The sequence below is a fragment of the Ursus americanus genome, chromosome 5 (genome assembly GCF_024610735.1).
Source record: "Ursus americanus isolate L20-20 chromosome 5, mUrsAme1.1.p, whole genome shotgun sequence".
NCBI lineage: Eukaryota > Metazoa > Chordata > Mammalia > Carnivora > Ursidae > Ursus > Ursus americanus.
In genome coordinates, this window is record NC_142131.1 from 26,837,467 (window position 1) to 26,855,478 (window position 18,012).

The window sequence follows — 18,012 nt, forward strand, 5'->3', positions numbered from 1 at the left end:
CAATAAAAGTATAATTTTTGCAAAGACAAAACAGATATAACAAACTCTGAATGAATCCCAAGTACAGAATTCATCCAGGGAAATAACCATGAAAAGTAAAAGCTACCCCCTATCATCCTAAGCCATAGCAAAGACAAGCTGGAAAAAATCACGGTTTGGAAGAGGCTTTGAAAAGTTAAGCAATCTCGCAAGGCTGCAGGGCAATAAGGTGGTGGAGCCAAGGGTGCTATGGCCCCACTCCATAGGCCACACTCTTGTCCCCTGCTGATGCTTAAGCAATGCATGGCACTAGTTACCGACAGTATTAGCTACACTCATCCCTACACTCAAAGACTGCCAACAGAAAGTCAACTGACACAGCCTCTTGGGAAAACAGCATGGAATCTTCTCAGCAAGTCGTGAATATCCCCACTCACAGCTCAGCAAATCCTCCCCTCGGTATGTATACCACAAGGCATGCACAAAAAGGTTTCTTTTTTTTTTTTTTTTTTTTTTTTTATTTGACAGAGACAGAGACAGCCAGCGAGAGAGGGAACACAAGCAGGGGGAGTGGGAGAGGAAGAAGCAGGCTCATAGCAGAGGAGCCTGATGTGGGGCTCGATCCCAGAACGCCGGGATCACGCCCTGAGCCGAAGGCAGGTGCTTAACCGCTGTGCCACCCAGGCGCCCCTACACAAAAAGGTTTCTAACAGCATTCTCTGTACAACCGAAAACTAAAAAGAACCCACATGATCATCAAGAGGAGAATGAATAAAGTATAAATCCTAAAATGAAACACAACAAAGCAACGACAATGAAAACACAATTACAGTAACATAGGTAAATAAATCTCATACACAAATAGAAGTCTGTGTACAAAAGAAGCAAGATCCAAAAAGAAACACACAACGCTGCAATGATGCACCTGTTTTATGAATTTTTTTCTTTTGACTATTTTACAATTTTTTGAATTCCCTCATTTTTGGCTCGAGGAACTTCCTTAATTCTAGCAGAGAGGCCTTCTCTAGTGCCCAGATAGCTGGACTATAGGTATATTAATATACATAAGTAAATTTACTTCCCAATCTACAAACCAAACATTTACAAAAGCTAGCTACAGAAGTTCAAGTAACGAATTTATCAGCCCAATTCCCTTTTGCCTTTTTTAAATAAGAGAAATGGTCTATATTATAACTCCCCCAACATCTATTATGATGTGATATGCGACACTAAGAAACCCAAAGTTAGTCTTTATAAAACTGTGCGCTGCCCAGAGTGAAGGTATAGGGCCTAATTAGCAGTACTATCAACACTAAAACCTTTGATTTTACACTGCCACTATCCAGAAGATAACACCTAGGCAGTGACAGAGGAACATGTGACACTCATCACAACAGGGAAAAACCTAGCAAGAATAGTACTGAGGGGGGAAAAAGAAGAGATCCACTGCAGTCAAACTGAGTTTGAGGAGTGAGGACAAATTCTGAGTGCAGTGCCCAGCAAAAAGGTGGATGCAGGAGGCTGGAGCTCAGGAGAGAGGTGCAGCCTGGGCCCAGGGCTTTGGATGTCTTCGGCCCAAAAGCGGCCACTGAGGACAAGAATAAGACCCAAGAAAACACGCAAGAGGCATTTCTCATTTTCTCATATCCCAATTCATACACAATGGTTAACAATGGCAGCAAGCACTAAGCACTAAGGAGGAATTGTATACTATCAACTCTGTTCTTTAGACTGAGGTTAGGGTAAATATAAAATAGCACGTCACACATGTTAAAGCTTAAAAACAATTAACCTTACTATTTGTAAACAGATCCAATTTGCCTGCGGCTAGATAAAAGGCACTTCTCAAGGATTAAAAATAATAATAATTTAGAGCCACCCAACAGTAATGCTAACTCCCTGAGACAAAGGTTTATTGGCTAAGCAAATGTCAAGTTAGCACAGTTATCCAACCAGAATAAGGTTTTAAAAAGTAATTTGGAGACGTCTGGGTTGTAAGAATTTTTGTTGATATTGCAGCTGATTGCAAAAGTTAGAAAAAACAAAGAGAATTAGCTATTACTTAGGCAAGGAGTCCTACTTTGGCTTCATCTACAACGGAATGGGGTAGTCTAATAGTTCTGAACGGCACTAAAAAGTTTAAGGTTTTGAGCAGAGTTCAGGTAGGTCTGTAAATGGGCAAATTTATTCACAAATTGCTAGAAGGCAAAATCAATAAAACTATGATTCACAAATTGTACTTCTAAGAACGACTATAAGTATTCCTATTAGCCAAGTATCATTTCCCCCTAATTATTCCCTTTCCTCCAAATCTATATACAACAATCCCATCATCATGTTTAATTTCAAATCCCTAGAGGAAATTTGTAAAACCCTTTACTATCCGTGCATGTGTTGGGTTAGTGTTTTATTCTGCTGTTTCTTATCCATACCCACGCCTATCGCTGTGTCCATCTTGAACCCTAAACTCATAGAGCACATGGACAGAAACTACCTGGATGTCTCCATAGCACAAGAGTGCCAAGTAGCCATATGAAAACATTTTAACTAGTGATTTAACATATAAAATTATAAGAAAAATGTTTTTCTAGTACAATTACTTAAGGGCATACTCCATCAGATTGTAAACCATACATGAGTACTCACAGAGATACCATGAACATCTATCATCCGTCTTTACCTACAAAGTACTCACCACGATTCCAATGAAAATGTTCCCCTTTTTTTTGTCCTTAATATTTTCCTTATTTTCACAGATACACAGAAGAAAGCTGGTAGAACTATCAGTGATTATCTCATCAACATTTACAGCATCATCCACCTTGACTAAAGGGTTCACATGTAATAATCATTAAAGAAAATTATATGCTACATTCTCGTGAATATTAACTGCTTTCTCCTTTAAAATAATGGTTCATTTTCCCAGACATTTTTGCTCTGTGCAAAATCTTCCATACACCCTTCATTCTTCTGATTTACTCTGATCATAGCTACATGCCTTATCTTCCCTAAGATATGAGGCTTGTAAGGACAGACAACTATTATCTTCTCACTTCCCAAAGGGCCTAGGAGAGTACCCTTGTGGAAGCTCAAACAGTAATCTTCTTTACTTGGATAATGCTAAGACTTGAATCTTTAACAACCCCATTAATGCTTAATTCCACAACTCAAAGTATGAATACACTAAAATAGTGTGAATTACTTTCCTCCTTTAAAGTGCCTAAAGCTCTCAAAAATAGCAAGAGAATTTTTAAAAGACATGAAAAAAGAAAACCAAAGAAGAAAACAGAAATATAATGTGTGTATGTGTGTATGTATATGTAGTGAGCCTGTTAATTAAATTCTCAGGGATAAATGCTGATTTGGGACGTTTTCAGAAGTCAATCAGAAAACAACCGACTTAGGCATCAGCAGGTAAGAGCTATAGCAACAGCAAAAGAGAAGCAGGGAGGTGTACCGTTTTAGGAGCAGGCTTCAATAAAAGACTCAAGTTCAGGCAAAAGAAGTGATAAAATTACAGCCTGATCAGCTTAGAACAGCACAGAACTGTTAATGGTTTGGGGTCTTCTCTGAGTAATAGCTATTCCTATTCTTGGTATTATTAGAACAAAATGGTCTTCATAATTTGGGTAGAAGCTAAGCAGGTTTCTAAAAAAGCTGGTTTATAATAAACTATAAAAGAAATATTGCTTTCACACAGTATCTTTTAAGACCTTATCCCTACATTTTTTTTTTATTCTGAGACTTGACCCCATCACATAGAAAACATTTTAAAATGCACTTTTGTCCCATTTCATATACAGTTATTTAGGTTTTTTTATTTTTACTTTTTACTTTTTTTAGAGGTGGGATGTGGCAGGGGGAGGAGAGAGGGAATCTTAAGCAGGCTCCAAGGCCAGCACAGAGCCTGACACAAGGCTCAATTTCGCGACCTGAGATCATGACCTAAGCCTAAATCAAGAATCAGACGCTTAAACAACTGAGCCACCCAGGTGCCCCTGGTTTTTAAAAAATAGACAGAATTTTATGATTTTGCTATTAGAATCATTTTGCTTCAAGTAATTCATTTGAATTTATGAATAACCATAAAATTGGGGAGCAATCACTGTGCACACTGAGGAGTCTTACAAAGTGAGAAAGCTTCACCTACAACCTATTTTCAAAAATAATAAAATTTTGGGGGCGCCTGGGTGGTGTAGTGGGTTAAGCATCCAACTCTTGATTTCAGCTCAGGTCATGATCTGAGGGTCATGAGATAGAGCCCCATGTCGGGCTCTGTGCTCAGCATGGAGTCTGCGTAAGACTCTCTCCTCTGCCCCTCCCCCCAGCTCTCTTTCTAAAAAAATTATAAGAAATAAAAATAAAAAATAAATTTTTTTTGAAGCTAATAATTAATGAGGATGACCCACTATTATCCTTATAAGCAGTTAACTCTGTGCTAACTTTGTAGTTTTCTTTTCACATCCTGAAGTTAGTGAGCTGTTTTTTCAGGTCTTACATCAGGAAGATCCAGAGGAGCCTATAGGCCCTAAGCACCTACCCGTTGCCCAGTCTAAGGAAGATGCAACTCAAATCAGTTGCCGACCAGCTATGATCTTTCACCAGGCTCTCTTTTTTTGCTCTTCAAGTATGATAACTCTCCTTTCATAACTGCATTTGAAAATGCTTTTTTTCCAGCCACTACCAACACTTCCCTCTTCACTAGTGCACCAATCAAATGGCAAGGTAACCCGAACGCCTCTTCTCATCAGAAAGGTACCCATTCCAAGAACAGTTAAATGAAAATGATGTTATTTAAAACAAAGCCTTTGTAACATTTAAGGAAAAAAATTCCTATTCGAAAAGGATATCTTCTCCAATAAGTGTAGATTTCGTATAAAGAGCAGTCAATTTCCGGGAAAACAGTGAACTTCTGTTGTCCCCGACGGCCTTTAATGCTGCAGTTTCCGTCTGCTTCACGACTCCCACCTTCAACAAAAATAAATACTGAATATCAAACCTGATGGAAATTGTTTCAAAGAAACACATTTGAAGACTTTAAAAGGTTAATTTTGAAACATGTAAAATAAACACATGTGTTCACAAGGTCCAGATGTAGGGCTTAAGTAGTAAGCATTCAAGGAGCTTGTAAGTATGGATAAATCACTAAGAAACACTCTCTAGCACAGAGGGGCTTTTTTAGTTTACCTTAAAATTCTAGTACACTAAAATCTCATGAAGAAATAATGCTAATAATTGTGACACACTTTCATTTCCCAAAGGCCCAATTCCAATTACAACCTACCACCTTACAGAACATGTTTTCACTCTCCGGAAGGGAATCCAATCCCCCGTTTGTGCAAGCCAAAGCCAAAGCTGACCTTATATCCCTTTGCCACGAGGCGGCGTACGTGAACAAACAGTCTGTGAGTAGGTATGCTTGCTGTCATAAAGTTGTGATCTAAATGGCAATAAATATTGAGCTCCCGGGCTGCAATCTAAAAAATTTAAAAAGAGAGTTATCAATAAATTTCTCTTTCAAGAGTCTCTATGTGGTGTTCGCTCACTTTGCTAAAAATCCATCAAGGTATACACTTAAGATCTGTACACTTCTCTGTGTGGTATATCAATAAAAAGTTTAAAAGACATTCCCCATGTAGAAGCCTATCATTTAATCTATTTTTGGCAGTTCCCATGACCTAACCTCAGGGCCAACGTCTGTATCTATAAACGACATGGAAAAATATGACAGGTCTTCTATGCCCCTAGATCTATCAAAACCTTAAAGTGCTGAGCTTTCCCTGCACAAGGACTATTTAATGCACAGAGTGTGAGACTATAAGAGTAAGAATTTGCAACAAAGCACATGCAAATACTGAAAATTAGGAGATACTACCATACATAAATTCTGAAGCTACTTGAACAGAGGGCATCTTTGAGGAAGTGAGAAGAGAACCCCCTGGTCCAGTTAGCTAATGCACAATGCATAAAAAAATGCTGGAATGCAGAACCGGGCAACACCACCTAACTCCCAGCTACCTTCTGGAAAGCACGATGGCTCAGATATTGCCTACTGGAGTCATGGAACTCTCATTCCAACATTCTCACTCCCCTGCCCTACCCATCTCTGAACTGTATTAGTTCCTCACTGAAGGGCCAGAAGACATCAGTCTTTACTGCAGTAAGGCTAAATTTACCACTAGACCTGGAGAGAAGGGGAGAGAACGACATTTCCTTTTACCCCTTTACCTATATGATGCCAACTATGTATCTGTTCCTGTCCTCAGGAAACATGCTGACTCTGCTTCAAAGTCTACCTTCACAACACCAAACACAGCATGATACCACCTAAAGACTACCACTTTCATGCCACAACAGGATTTTAAAAACCGGAAGAAAAGCTGGCTAAGTCTTTACTTCCCATCCATGACGTAAATGCTAGCTGTGCCGCTTCATCACTCTCTGATGACGTCTGATGTCTGATGATATAGACCTAAAATTGTGGCATCATCACAATCACGCAGGACTCCAACAGAACATTATCAGCAATGCCTTCCCTAAACCTGCCCACTAAATACTCATATTCACTTCCAACCTTAACTTCGGCCTACATCAAATACTTTAAAATTAAATACAATATCAACTTAGCCTAACAGAGCAAGATGACTGACATACAAAGAGACTGTAAGACTTCAAACACCTTCTGCAGGTGCTGGAAGTTGATGTGCTCTTCCACTGGGATGTAACTACCTTCCAAGCTATCAAAATTTATAAACTCAGAGTAAACAGGCCATCTGAAAATTTTTTCCTACTTGAGTCTTCATCAGGAAACATAAATATTCACATGATTATGGTTCATTCACTATCTGATTCATCCAATCGCCTTGCAATGGATGAAAGTTACCGGATAAGAACCATGAGAATAGGCATGACATTCCATAAGGGGTCCCCCACTGGCCTAGCACTCCCCAAGTTCATCTGTGCTTATTTATAGTTTTTACTTTAAATGACAGCATTTTAAAAGGCAACTGATCAGGGGCGCCTGGGTGGCACAGTGGTTAAGCATCTGCCTTCGGCTCAGGGCGTGATCCCGGCGTTGTGGGATCGAGCCCCACATCAGGCTCCTCCACTATGAGCCTGCTTCTTCCCCTCCCACTCCCCCTGCTTGTGTTCCCTCTCTCGCTGGCTGTCTCTATCTCTGTCAAATAAATAAATCTTTAAAAAAAAAAAAAAAAAAGGCAACTGATCACACTGGCTCTCTTATAAAGTCATAAAATGAAACCAAAAACTCGGAAAATATTTAAGGCTGGACAAGAGAAACATGAAACGGTGTTTGAAAAAATAGCTTACCTCTGCATCTTCCCCAAAGAATCTATATTTATATCCACATTCCACACACAAAATTGCATCTTTCTGCTGCTGCTTCAGTTCTATGTATTGTAATTCTAAAGGTGTATAGATGCTTTTGGTCCGTTTGTTAGATGGTTTAGGATCAGAAGTTTTCTGTAAATTGTCATTCCCCGTGTGTGATGATCCAAAAGGACTGAGATCAGAAAGTGCCTTATCCTGGCAACCGAAAGATTTTCATAGTTTAAAAAGTATTAACCGTAATAATAGTTTTCAGAAAGAGAGAGAATGCAAATTTGGCACAAACCTAACAATTGGTGAATCTAAGTGAAAGTTTACAGGAATACATAGTATATCCAGGTAAACATTTTTGCAGGTTTGAAATTTTTTTCAGAGTCAAAGACTTAAAAAAAAAAAAAAAAAAGCCAAACTAAACTATTGTATAATTATTTAAGTAAATTTTAAAAGCCTAAACACTTTAAAGTTTTATACACCTCCTTTTAAATTTTATTTTATTAAATCTATCGTAATTAACATTTTTCCTTTCCTTAATTATTCCTAGATGTGTAAGGCACAAAAAGTGAGCAGGCATGAATGTCTCTCTCTCAACAGTAGGTAAAACCACTTTCAATAAGCATGACATCAGCTAAACCTACACTTAATGTTTCAAATTTCCAAACGCAGTCTAAAAGACAGTACATTCCACAAATCTTGATTACAAGAAAGAAGCATGATTTTTTTTGGTAAAGAGATATGACAGAGCTTTCGCAAAGTATAAAGCACAAGGTCATATTTCAACATTACTATTCCTGCTAGCCTTCCCTGCAGGTGTGAAAACCATAACTAATTCCAATTTAAAGCTTTGGGCAAATTCCTTGCTTGTGAGACTTATTTATATAAAAAGTAAAATGAGACAAATTTGTAGGATAAATCCGACTCCTAGCTGTCACGGTGTCACTGCCATCACCTAAAAATTTATTAGCTATGCCTTGAATTAAAAATATGGCCTAAAAGGGGTGCCTGGGTGGTTCAGTCAGTTAAGCATCTGCCTTTGGCTCAGGTCATAACCTCAGGGTCCTGGGATTGAGCTCCCTGCTCCATGGGGAGTCTTCTTCTCCCTCTCCCTCTGCTGTTCCCCCTGCCCACTTGTGCTCTCTGGCTCACTCTGTCAAATAAATAAACAAAATCTTCAAAAAAAATAGAGAAAGATAGCCTAAAAGACTAGTGATCAGGGGTGTCTGGCTGGCTCAGTGAGAAAACGGTGCAATTCTTGGTCTTGTGGTCATGGGTTCGAACCCCATGTTGGGTGTAAAGATTACTAAAAAAATAAATAAATAATCTTTAAAAGACTAATGATCTGGGGTGCCTGGGTGGCTCAGTCGTTTCAGCGTCTGACTCTTGATTTCGGCTCAGGTCATGATCTCAGGGTCCTGGGAGGGAGCCCTGCCTGGGGCTCTGGGCTCTGCACTCGGCAGAGAGTCTGCCTAAGACTCTCTCTTTCCCTCTCCCTCTGCCCCTCCCCCACTCAAATAAATAAATCTTAAAAAAAAAAAAGACTAGCGATCAGCAGGGGAAGAGAAGAAAAAAAAAGAAATGCCCTATATGGCCAAAGGAGAGGACCTTGGTCCAAGGGAAAACCCAGCAACACGTACTTTACAGTTGTGTTTAAAAATCTGGCTTAGCTGAGGGGTGCCTGGGTGGCTCAGATGGTTAAGCATATGCCTTCAGCAGGTCATGATCTCCAGGTCCTGGGACTGAACCCCATGTCAGGCTTCCTGCTCAGCAGGGAGCCTGCTTCTCCCCCTGCCTGCCACTCCCCCTGCTTGTGCTCTCTCTCTCAAGTGAATAAAATCTTAAAAAAAAAAAAAATTTGGCGTAGCTGAAATAGTAAGTAGAGATGTAAATTATGTGAATAGTGTAGCCCAGCAAATTTCCAAAGATCAGCAATGAGATGTGAGGTGTGGGGAGGTGGTGCAACAGAAAAGCAGGTAAATGTATCAGATGAGAGAATACATTTGCTTTTAACTTTGATGGATCTCATTTGTTTCCATGCCTTTTATGTAAAATCCAGGAATACTACATATTGTAACACTTAATCCATACTTGAAGAAAATACATTACCTAGGGGGGAAAAAGTTCTTACTTTATGCTTTACTCACATATGGAATGAGAGTAGGCATGCAGAAAAAAATGTATACTAACAAGTCAATCTGAATATTTGAGTATTAAGCTTTTTTTTTTTAACCATTTGGGTGGAAATACTTCCCAGAATGTTAAAATGGGAATTTCAAAACCTATCAAGACTTATGGGGTTGTTGACTCCCACACTAATGATACTAGACATTAGACCCTGGCCATTTAATTTCACTTAGCAGCTTTTTATCAGTCATCTGTGTCCTTCCATGCCATCAGTCAGCTATCTCCTGTAATGATGTCCATGTACTACACTTCTAGGTGTCCCTTTTAACTGGTGACTTCTAATGTGCTGTGAATCAGAAATACCAAAGTGGTCATTTTATGTATAAAGGAATAGTAAACTAGCTTTCATGAAGCCCTAGGGTAAACTCTCCAATTAATAAAGTGAGCTTTAACAGACAAACGTTTTGATATCTCTATTTTATGACCACCACACTCAGGTGAACGGTTTCTAAGTATTAAAAGAGATTAAAAATAAAAACAAAAACATCTTTTTTCCTGATGACCTACGATAAGTCAATGGATCTCAGCTGGAGGAAGGAGGAGTTCACAAACCTGGATTTTGTGGGAAGGAGTATAAACTTCTGAAAATTACATACAAAATTATGTGGGTGTGCGTATTTTTCTGATTAAAAACCCACAGCTTTCGGTCCATAGCTTTTTAAAAATTCATAGCTTTTCATTTAAATGACTCAAAAAAAAAAAAGGGAACGATTTCTCTAATTCAATGGCTCTCAACCATGGCTACACATTAAAATGAGAGCTTTTAAACAACATTCATACTCAGTTCCTTGCAAAGTATGATTCTGAAGAAAAGTTTTTGTTATCAGTTTAAGTTCTCCAGGTGATTCTAATTTAAAGCAGGGCTGAGAACCACTGCTCTGAATTGTAGATGTTAATGACGGAACAAAAGTTAAATTCCCTGATTTTGCAATGCTGAAAAACATTAATATATCATATAACAGTGGAAGTAAAGAGCCATATATATTCGGTTTGCCTTCAAACTTATTTTATATCACCAAGTTTTCAACTAAAAGCCTCAAAACCCATATATGCTGTCTACGACTTTCCATCATGGTAACTGTAAGGAGGATTATAAAACTTGTGCTTGTATTCATTTGTAAGAATCCCCCCAAGCCAATGATTCCTAACCCAGGCTATACATCAGAATCACCTGGAAGGCTTTTGTTTTGTTCTGTTTTAATACAAACCAATTCTTCCCTCGTGAATACACAGTAAATCAGAATCTCCCTGGACTTAAAAAAATAAATAAGCTAAAATGCAAAAGCTCCCGCAGCTAATTTGGATGATTAGCCGAGTTTAGGAACCACTACCTTGTGTGAACCCACAGAACCTAATGGCACCTCAGAACCTACTGATCTGAGAAACTGGATATTCATCTACAGAACACATACCTTTTGACTAATACGAGATTTGGAATCTTCGCAAGAAACTGCCTTCTTTGCACGTAGATGATTGATATCATCAAAATCAGTACATTTTGGTAGAACTGCAAATCTCTTCTGAGGAGGTTCTGTCTGGACTCTCTTTTGAGGAAGGGCAGAATCGCAGCAGAATTCTTTCAATTTTTCCAGAGACTTTAAAACACTCTTGGTCCTCAGAGATTTCTTTGGCTCTAAGTTAGCAAATCAGAAGAAAATATAACAATGGTATTTTGTTCTCATTATGTCAATTCATAAGCAAGGTAGGATTTTTAAAGAGGGAGCTTCTCACTAAAGCAATGACTCTAACTACAAAGTGATAAGGAAATAAAGAAACATTTGTGTTCAGGGTAAAGACAGCATACTGAAACACACATGTAATTTCACTTGGTCCTAAAACCCCATTACAAACTACAGTAGGGTTTTTTTCTTTTTTTTTTTTTTTTAGATATAAGCACATAAGGAGAAAAGGAGGTGACAGGTGAAACAAAAAATCTGAAAGTAGAAGGAAAAATAGGTGAATAATAACCAATTTAGCACACCTGAAAACTAAATTCTAAACCAGTAGTGAAGAAAACGAAGAACCAATACCATTTACAACACAAAATGCTTAAGGCTGAGAAATCAGGACAGCGGTAGAATAGGTAATAAAGGGAGGTTCTGAAATAAAGACGACTGGTTCAAAACAAGTTGATCCCTAGACCCCTAAACCACTCCAAGCTCAAGGGCCAGCTGTGCTTCCTCCACCTCAGCAGAGAACTGGAGGTTTCTCTGGAAAAAGTAAGACACGCATAGCTTAGATGGAGTACTGTGCCTGAGCCAGAGGAATAATGGGAATAGGGGCTTACTATAGACTGAGAAACCCGGCGTCTTCCTCATGAGCTCTCAGAGCACGGGCAGCCAGAGCTCCCTGCTCCGGCCAGAGCAGGGAAGACTCCAGACCAGGGAAACTGATCAGCTTAATGGAAAAGACCTAGAGATACTGACCCCAGGGCTTCACCAAGGAGGGCAGATAACCACCCTGCCCCAATATACCCGCTTTCCTGCCTCCACAGCTTTACTCAACGCTATTCTTTTTCCCTGAAACGTCCTTTACCCCAATTTCCATGTCAAAAATCAAACTCATTCTTCAAGACCCCTTTCAAAACTACTTTTCCATGAAACTCTTGCTAACTCCCCTGGCTTAAAATCATCTTTTGTCTGTGTTCCTATAACAAGATCACATTTCTCCACGGCAGTTATCAGAGTCTGCCCTCTGGCAATTATTCATAAGCAAGCAATCCATAAAAGAAAGAAAACTATCATTTACTGTTTACTATCTACTATATGCCGGAATACATTATTTTTCACTTTAGGATAATACTATTAGGCACTATTAAATATAATGAAAAAGGACTGCTTTTATCACCTTTTACCTTTCCTATTAAAGCAAAGAAAACAAAACAAAACAAAACAAAACAAAACTCTGAGGGCAAGAGTTGTGTTTTGTCCATTCCTAAGAGTTCAAAACTTTTCATAGTTATATTTAATTATATATTTTTATACTTACATTTAAACCTCTTTTCACATGTAAATTGTACCTTATCTCCAGCTAATCTTGTAGCTGGAATAATGTGTATCTGAATCTCTTTCAAATTACTCTCCCCTCTTCAAAAGTATTCTATAGGTGTGTATACTATACAAGGACTTCCCTCCTATGGATATTAAAACACTTTCCCGGGATGGAGGTAGTTTACAAATCTTGGGATTGTACTCATAAAAGTCTGAATTTGTTTATACAACATTACAATAATGCTTGCTTAAGTAGCACTATACTATAAGCATTAAGATAATGAATATTTGTATTTATCAAAATACTTCTGAGATAGTTCTATATTATGTTTATCTGTAACACAAGAATATTAATAACATAAAAAGTCGACTCTGAATTTTGACCCATGTAGGAGATTTCTATCAAAGAAGGCCAAATATACATATATCCCATCCCATTTGCTCTTCCTACAATGTGATATCAACACTCCTACACTGAGAGGTGGGATCGATGTTCCCTCCCTTTGAACAAAGGCAGACCTTGTAACTAACTCGACCAACAGCGCAAGTTATGTTACCTTCTGAAGCTAGATCTTAAGAGTCAATATAGCTTCTGTCTTACTCTCAGGGTGCTCATCCTTGGAGACTCAAGCTATGAGGAAATCAAACTAGCTCACAGAGAAAGACCAGTGGTGTGCTGGATGAAGCCAGTTGATATTGGCTTACTAGAGGCAACTGTTAAAACTTTAAGAATTTTGGGGGCGCCTGGGTGGCTCAGTCGTTAAGCGTCTGCCTTTGGCTCAGGGCTTGATCCCAGAGTCCTGGGATCGAGCCCCACATCAGGCTCATCCGCTGGGAGCCTGCTTCTTCCTCTCCTGCTCCCCCCTGTGTTCCCTCTCTCGCTGGCTGTCTCTATCTCTGTCGAATAAATAAATAAAATCTTAAAAAAAAAAAAAAAAACTTTAAGAATTTTGTGAGCCAGTTGTCAAACACAGCCATGATTACAAATTAGATTATGTAAACTTAACAATCAAATTGTATTAAAAACAAAGGCAATACTCAAACCTCATCATTTTTTAAAACTGTTACTACATTTCACTATTACCTATGTCTTTTTATTTTATTACCTATGTTCTAGAGGTTGTTAATGTCCATTTTTTTCCATGTGGCAGAAATACTATATAATAATATGCTACTGCTACTGTGCATTCCTTTCCCAACTCTAGAAAAATCAAACCCTAGGGACAGAACTAACCTTCTCTTCCAAAATTTAAAAACAATCCTTAAAAAGATCAAACTGAACCACAAAGAATTTAACTGCATGCCAGAACAAAGTCCAACATTCTTTAAGGAAACACAAAACCCAACACGTAATAACACAGAATTCAAAGTATCTATGATTCAAACAATTACTTACTAGACATGAAAAAAGCAGGAAGGAACAGTCAAGAGATACAGACCCAGAAATGACAGAGATGAGAGAATTACCAGATATGGACATGAAAACATATTATAAATATGTTCCACATAACCAAAATGTAAAGAAAAACACGAACATAAAGAGAAGCAAAATGGAAGATTTGGATTTTGGGGTTTTGTTTGTTTTTGGTAACAGCTTTACTGAGATATAATTCACATAGAGAAAAAGGTGATTTCTTTTAAAAGAACAAAGTAGAACTTCTAAAGATGAAATGTGTAATACCTGAGATGAACATTTTACTGAATGAGATTTATGGCCAATATAAGGACCACAGAAAAAAAGATCGCTGACTTTGAAAATGTAGCAGGAGAACTGATTCAAAATGAAGCACAAGGAGAAATAAGACTGGAAAACAAATGAAGGGGGCTGGACTGACAGCTGCTCCTTTCCCTTTCTCCTGAGCACCATTATTAAGAAGTCACAAAAAGTCTTACTTCAAAACATTCTAAGTCAATTGCCTTCTTGACAAAAGTAAAGGGTATTATCAGATTTATTATTCTCTTTAAGTACACATCTCCATTTCTAGAGTTATTTCATACTAAGGCTTTCATGTTGACCCTAAATCTAAAGTTTACCTTTTGGGGAAGGATAGATATTTTACATGCCTGATCCACTGAATTGAGACTTTTTTTTTTGCTTTCCTTTTATCTCATTCTCTCCCTAATTTTCTGGGAATAATGAAGAAAGAAGCATTTTCTGTTATCCCTTCTAACAAATTCTCTGAAGAACTAAACAACTATAAATCCATCTATAAATCCAACACCACCTCTAGAAATCCACGAGCTCAGGAATGGTGGTTTTATCCAAAGACTTCCAGCATACAGAAAGAGCACTTCCATGCTAAAAAAGGACAGGGCAGATTTACATGCCTGACATTGAAAACTGTTCAAAACATTCTGTTAAGTAGAAAGTGATAACTGTGAATTAGTCCATACAGTATAATACAACTTACAAAATACAGTTGACCCTTAAACAACACGGTTTAAACTACACGGGTCCACTTACTTGGGGATTTTTTTTCAATAAATACATTAAGCTACTGCAAATGTATTTTCTCTTCCTTATGATTTTAACATTTTCTTTCCTCTAGCTTACTTCATTGTAAAAATATGGTATATAATATATATAACATACAAAATACATGTTAATCAACTATTTATGTTATCAGCATGGTTTCCTATCAATAGTAGGCTATTAGTAGTTAAGTTTTGGGGAGTCAGAAAGTTCTACATGGATTTTCAACTGTGCAGGGCATCAGTGCCCCTCACCCCCATGTTATTCAAGGGCCAGCTCTATTATTACAAAGTAATTTGTGGGTCTTTGTGTGTACATACAGATGTGTATAAACAGAGAAACCTGGAAAAATATTCAGTAGCTAAATTTAGCTAAACCTAAAATTACCAAAAGGCCTCACGAAAAGGGAAGGATTATGGGGTCTTTCATTGTCTACCTTCTACATTTCTGTACTGTTTGAAATTTTTATAACAAGAATGTTTTACTTTATAATCATGATGAAAATTAGCTATGAGGCATTAAAGAAAAAATGGGGAGAACTACAGCCAAATTGCAGAACTCCAGCTCTACGTCCTCAACCCCAAACCCCTACTCACACCACCACTTATGGAGGGGCCACTCTACTCAAGCCCAGTGGGGACCTTTCTCCATAAAGGAAAAAAATGGCACAACTCTCCGATAACCTCTTCCGCTCTCTAGAGAACAATATCAGTGCCACGACTAGTGAGAATGAACGATCATTGCCCTAAGACTCACCAGAGTTCCCAGACATTATTGAATCACTTCTTCCTTCCTTTTCCTGGACTTTCTTTGCTTTCTTTTGAACAGGCCCATCACTCTCCAGTGGTCTCTTTTTATTGCTGCCAATTTCTGCAACCTATATTAGAAAATGATGTGTTATCTCTTATCTCAAAACTTGATGTATGCAAAATAATTTAAACCTTACTTCTGAATTACAAGGTGCTTGCCATCCACTCTTTTTGGAATCATCTACCTTCGCCCTAAAAGACCTATACGTAAATTCTCCTTACTGTCATGAAAGACAAGGTGCAGACTGGAGGTCATGAGCCTCAGCACTTCAAGCCCTGCTGGCACTAATCAGAACCAAGGCTAACACCTTTCTTTACTCAATCAGCCTTTACCTATCTCAGATTCTAAAACCTGAGTCACCCTACTTACCCATGTTAAATAAAATACCTTTTAAAAAAATATTCATTTAGGAAAGGTGAAATTAGATACATAATAAAAGAACACTATCATTTTTGAAATGTTAATGTTAATTGTAATTTAACTGTTTCATGTTCAAACTTGGCTTATGTTCACCACCGAAGATACCACAAGATTATAAACTATGTACTGGCAGGAATCCCGTCAATAATTAAGTCCTTCACAGAATACCCTCTAAACGGGAAGTGTAAGGGTGCCCGGGTGGTTCAGTCGGTTAAGGGTCTGCCTTCAGCATAGGGCATGATCCCAGGGTCCTGGATCGAGTTTATCAGGCTCCCTGCTCCTCCAGGAGTCTGCTTCTCCCTCTACCATAACCCCCCCCCACTTGTGTTCTCTCTCAAATAAATAAAATCTTTTTTAAAAATCAAAAACAGGAGAGGAGAAATCACTCTATGGAAGAAATATAAATGAAGGGAGCAAGACTTTGACGTAGCTAAGCTGTCATCCATATTAAAACTTGGAGGGTGGCTAACAGTCTGCAATCCCTTTCCACAGTTGTGTGGGTTTTTTAAATATTTTATTTATTTGTCAGAGAGGTCAAAAGCAGCGGGAGCAGCAGGCAGAGGGAGAAGCAGGCTTAAGAAGACGCTTAATCGGGGACGCCTGGGTAGTGCAGTCGTTAAGCCTCTAGCCTTTGGCTCAGGGCGTGATCCTGGCGTTCCGGGATCGAGTCCCACATCGGGCTCCTCCGCTGGGAGCCTGCTTCTTCCTCTCCCACTCCCCTGCTGTGTTCCCTCTCTCGCTGGCTGTCTCTCTGTCACATAAATAAATAAAATCTTTAAAAAAAAAAAAAAAAGAAGATGCTTAATCGAGTGAGTCACCCAGGCGACCCAACACATCCTCAGTTTAAAAAATATTGTACCAGGGAGCCCCAGTGAGGGCTCAACCTTAGACTTTCCCAGATGGCAGTGTCCCTGGTAAAAACAAAACAAACTAATTTTACTCAGTTGAACGGTGGCAAGCAACAGAAAGGTTTAAATGACTAACCATTCACATCTGCACCACTTTAAACTTAATCCAGACCAACTGTTATCAAATTTTACAATCTGAACTACAAGGGTAGTCACTGAGGAACTGCACAGTATGACTGCTTTTACCCTAGTCGCTTGAAATATTAATCACGGCTTGTTGCATGCTTAAAAACTAGAGACTTAGCGGCAATTTTCTTCCAGTCACCTAACCAAGCATATATAAATCAGGTAAATACTTTCAATCCAGATTAAAAAAAAAAAAAAAAGCGGGGACGTAGAATGCCCACAAGCCCCCACCCTCATCAGAATGGAGGTCAGGAGACCTGAGTTCCTGTTTCGGGTCGGCCATTAAGAACCTGCGTGATTTTGGCCTCAAGTGTGTTGTAATACAAGTGGAAACTGCAACGTTTTAACCGCGCCCAGGACGGAGGCCGGCCTGGCTTTTCCCGCCTTCTCCTTTCTGAGCCCCTCCCCTATCTCTTCTGGTCCGCTCATCTCGCCGATTCTCGCGGACTGTCCCTGCCTCCTTCCGCTCTACCCAGAAGCACCGTTCCCGCCCATCTTGCCCTGCCCCATCTCCCCGCTGGCCCCGCCCCGTCTTGGACCAAACCCACCACGTGCGGCGGCAACTGAGGAGGGAAGGTGGACGCTAGGGGCGCTGCGGAGTCAGAGTCAGGGTCAGGGTCGGCCTTCTCGGCTGCACCCGTCGGGCAGGAGGTAGAGTTCAGGCTTCCCGTTGACTGGAAGAATCGGCTCAAAACCGCTTGCCCTGCAGGGGCTGGGCCGCTGGCAGCGGCACGACCAGAGGCAAGCTTCCGGCTCGACATCGCAGGGCACAGAGTGACAC

General features: G+C 39.2%; 1 protein-coding gene across 4 annotated transcripts in view; it reads right to left on the minus strand.

Moving 5' to 3' along the window:
* The window catches only part of MSH3 (mutS homolog 3), a 188,583-nt gene extending 170,591 nt beyond the window's left edge, over nt 1-17,992 (minus strand). For 3 of the 4 annotated variants that reach the window (XM_087862032.1, XM_087862030.1, XM_087862033.1), the window contains exons 1-7: nt 17,780-17,992; nt 15,724-15,844; nt 10,917-11,137; nt 7,309-7,524; nt 5,340-5,456; nt 4,828-4,947; nt 2,675-2,818 (exon numbers count right to left, since the gene is read on the minus strand). In XM_087862032.1, coding sequence (XP_087718158.1) covers nt 2,675-2,818; nt 4,828-4,947; nt 5,340-5,456; nt 7,309-7,524; nt 10,917-11,137; nt 15,724-15,844; nt 17,780-17,992 — 1,152 coding nt within the window. The remainder of the gene's footprint in view (nt 1-2,674; nt 2,819-4,827; nt 4,948-5,339; nt 5,457-7,308; nt 7,525-10,916; nt 11,138-15,723; nt 15,845-17,779) is intronic. The other variant, XM_087862031.1, reaches the window with a different exon arrangement.
* Nucleotides 17,993-18,012: the final 20 nt, after the last annotated feature.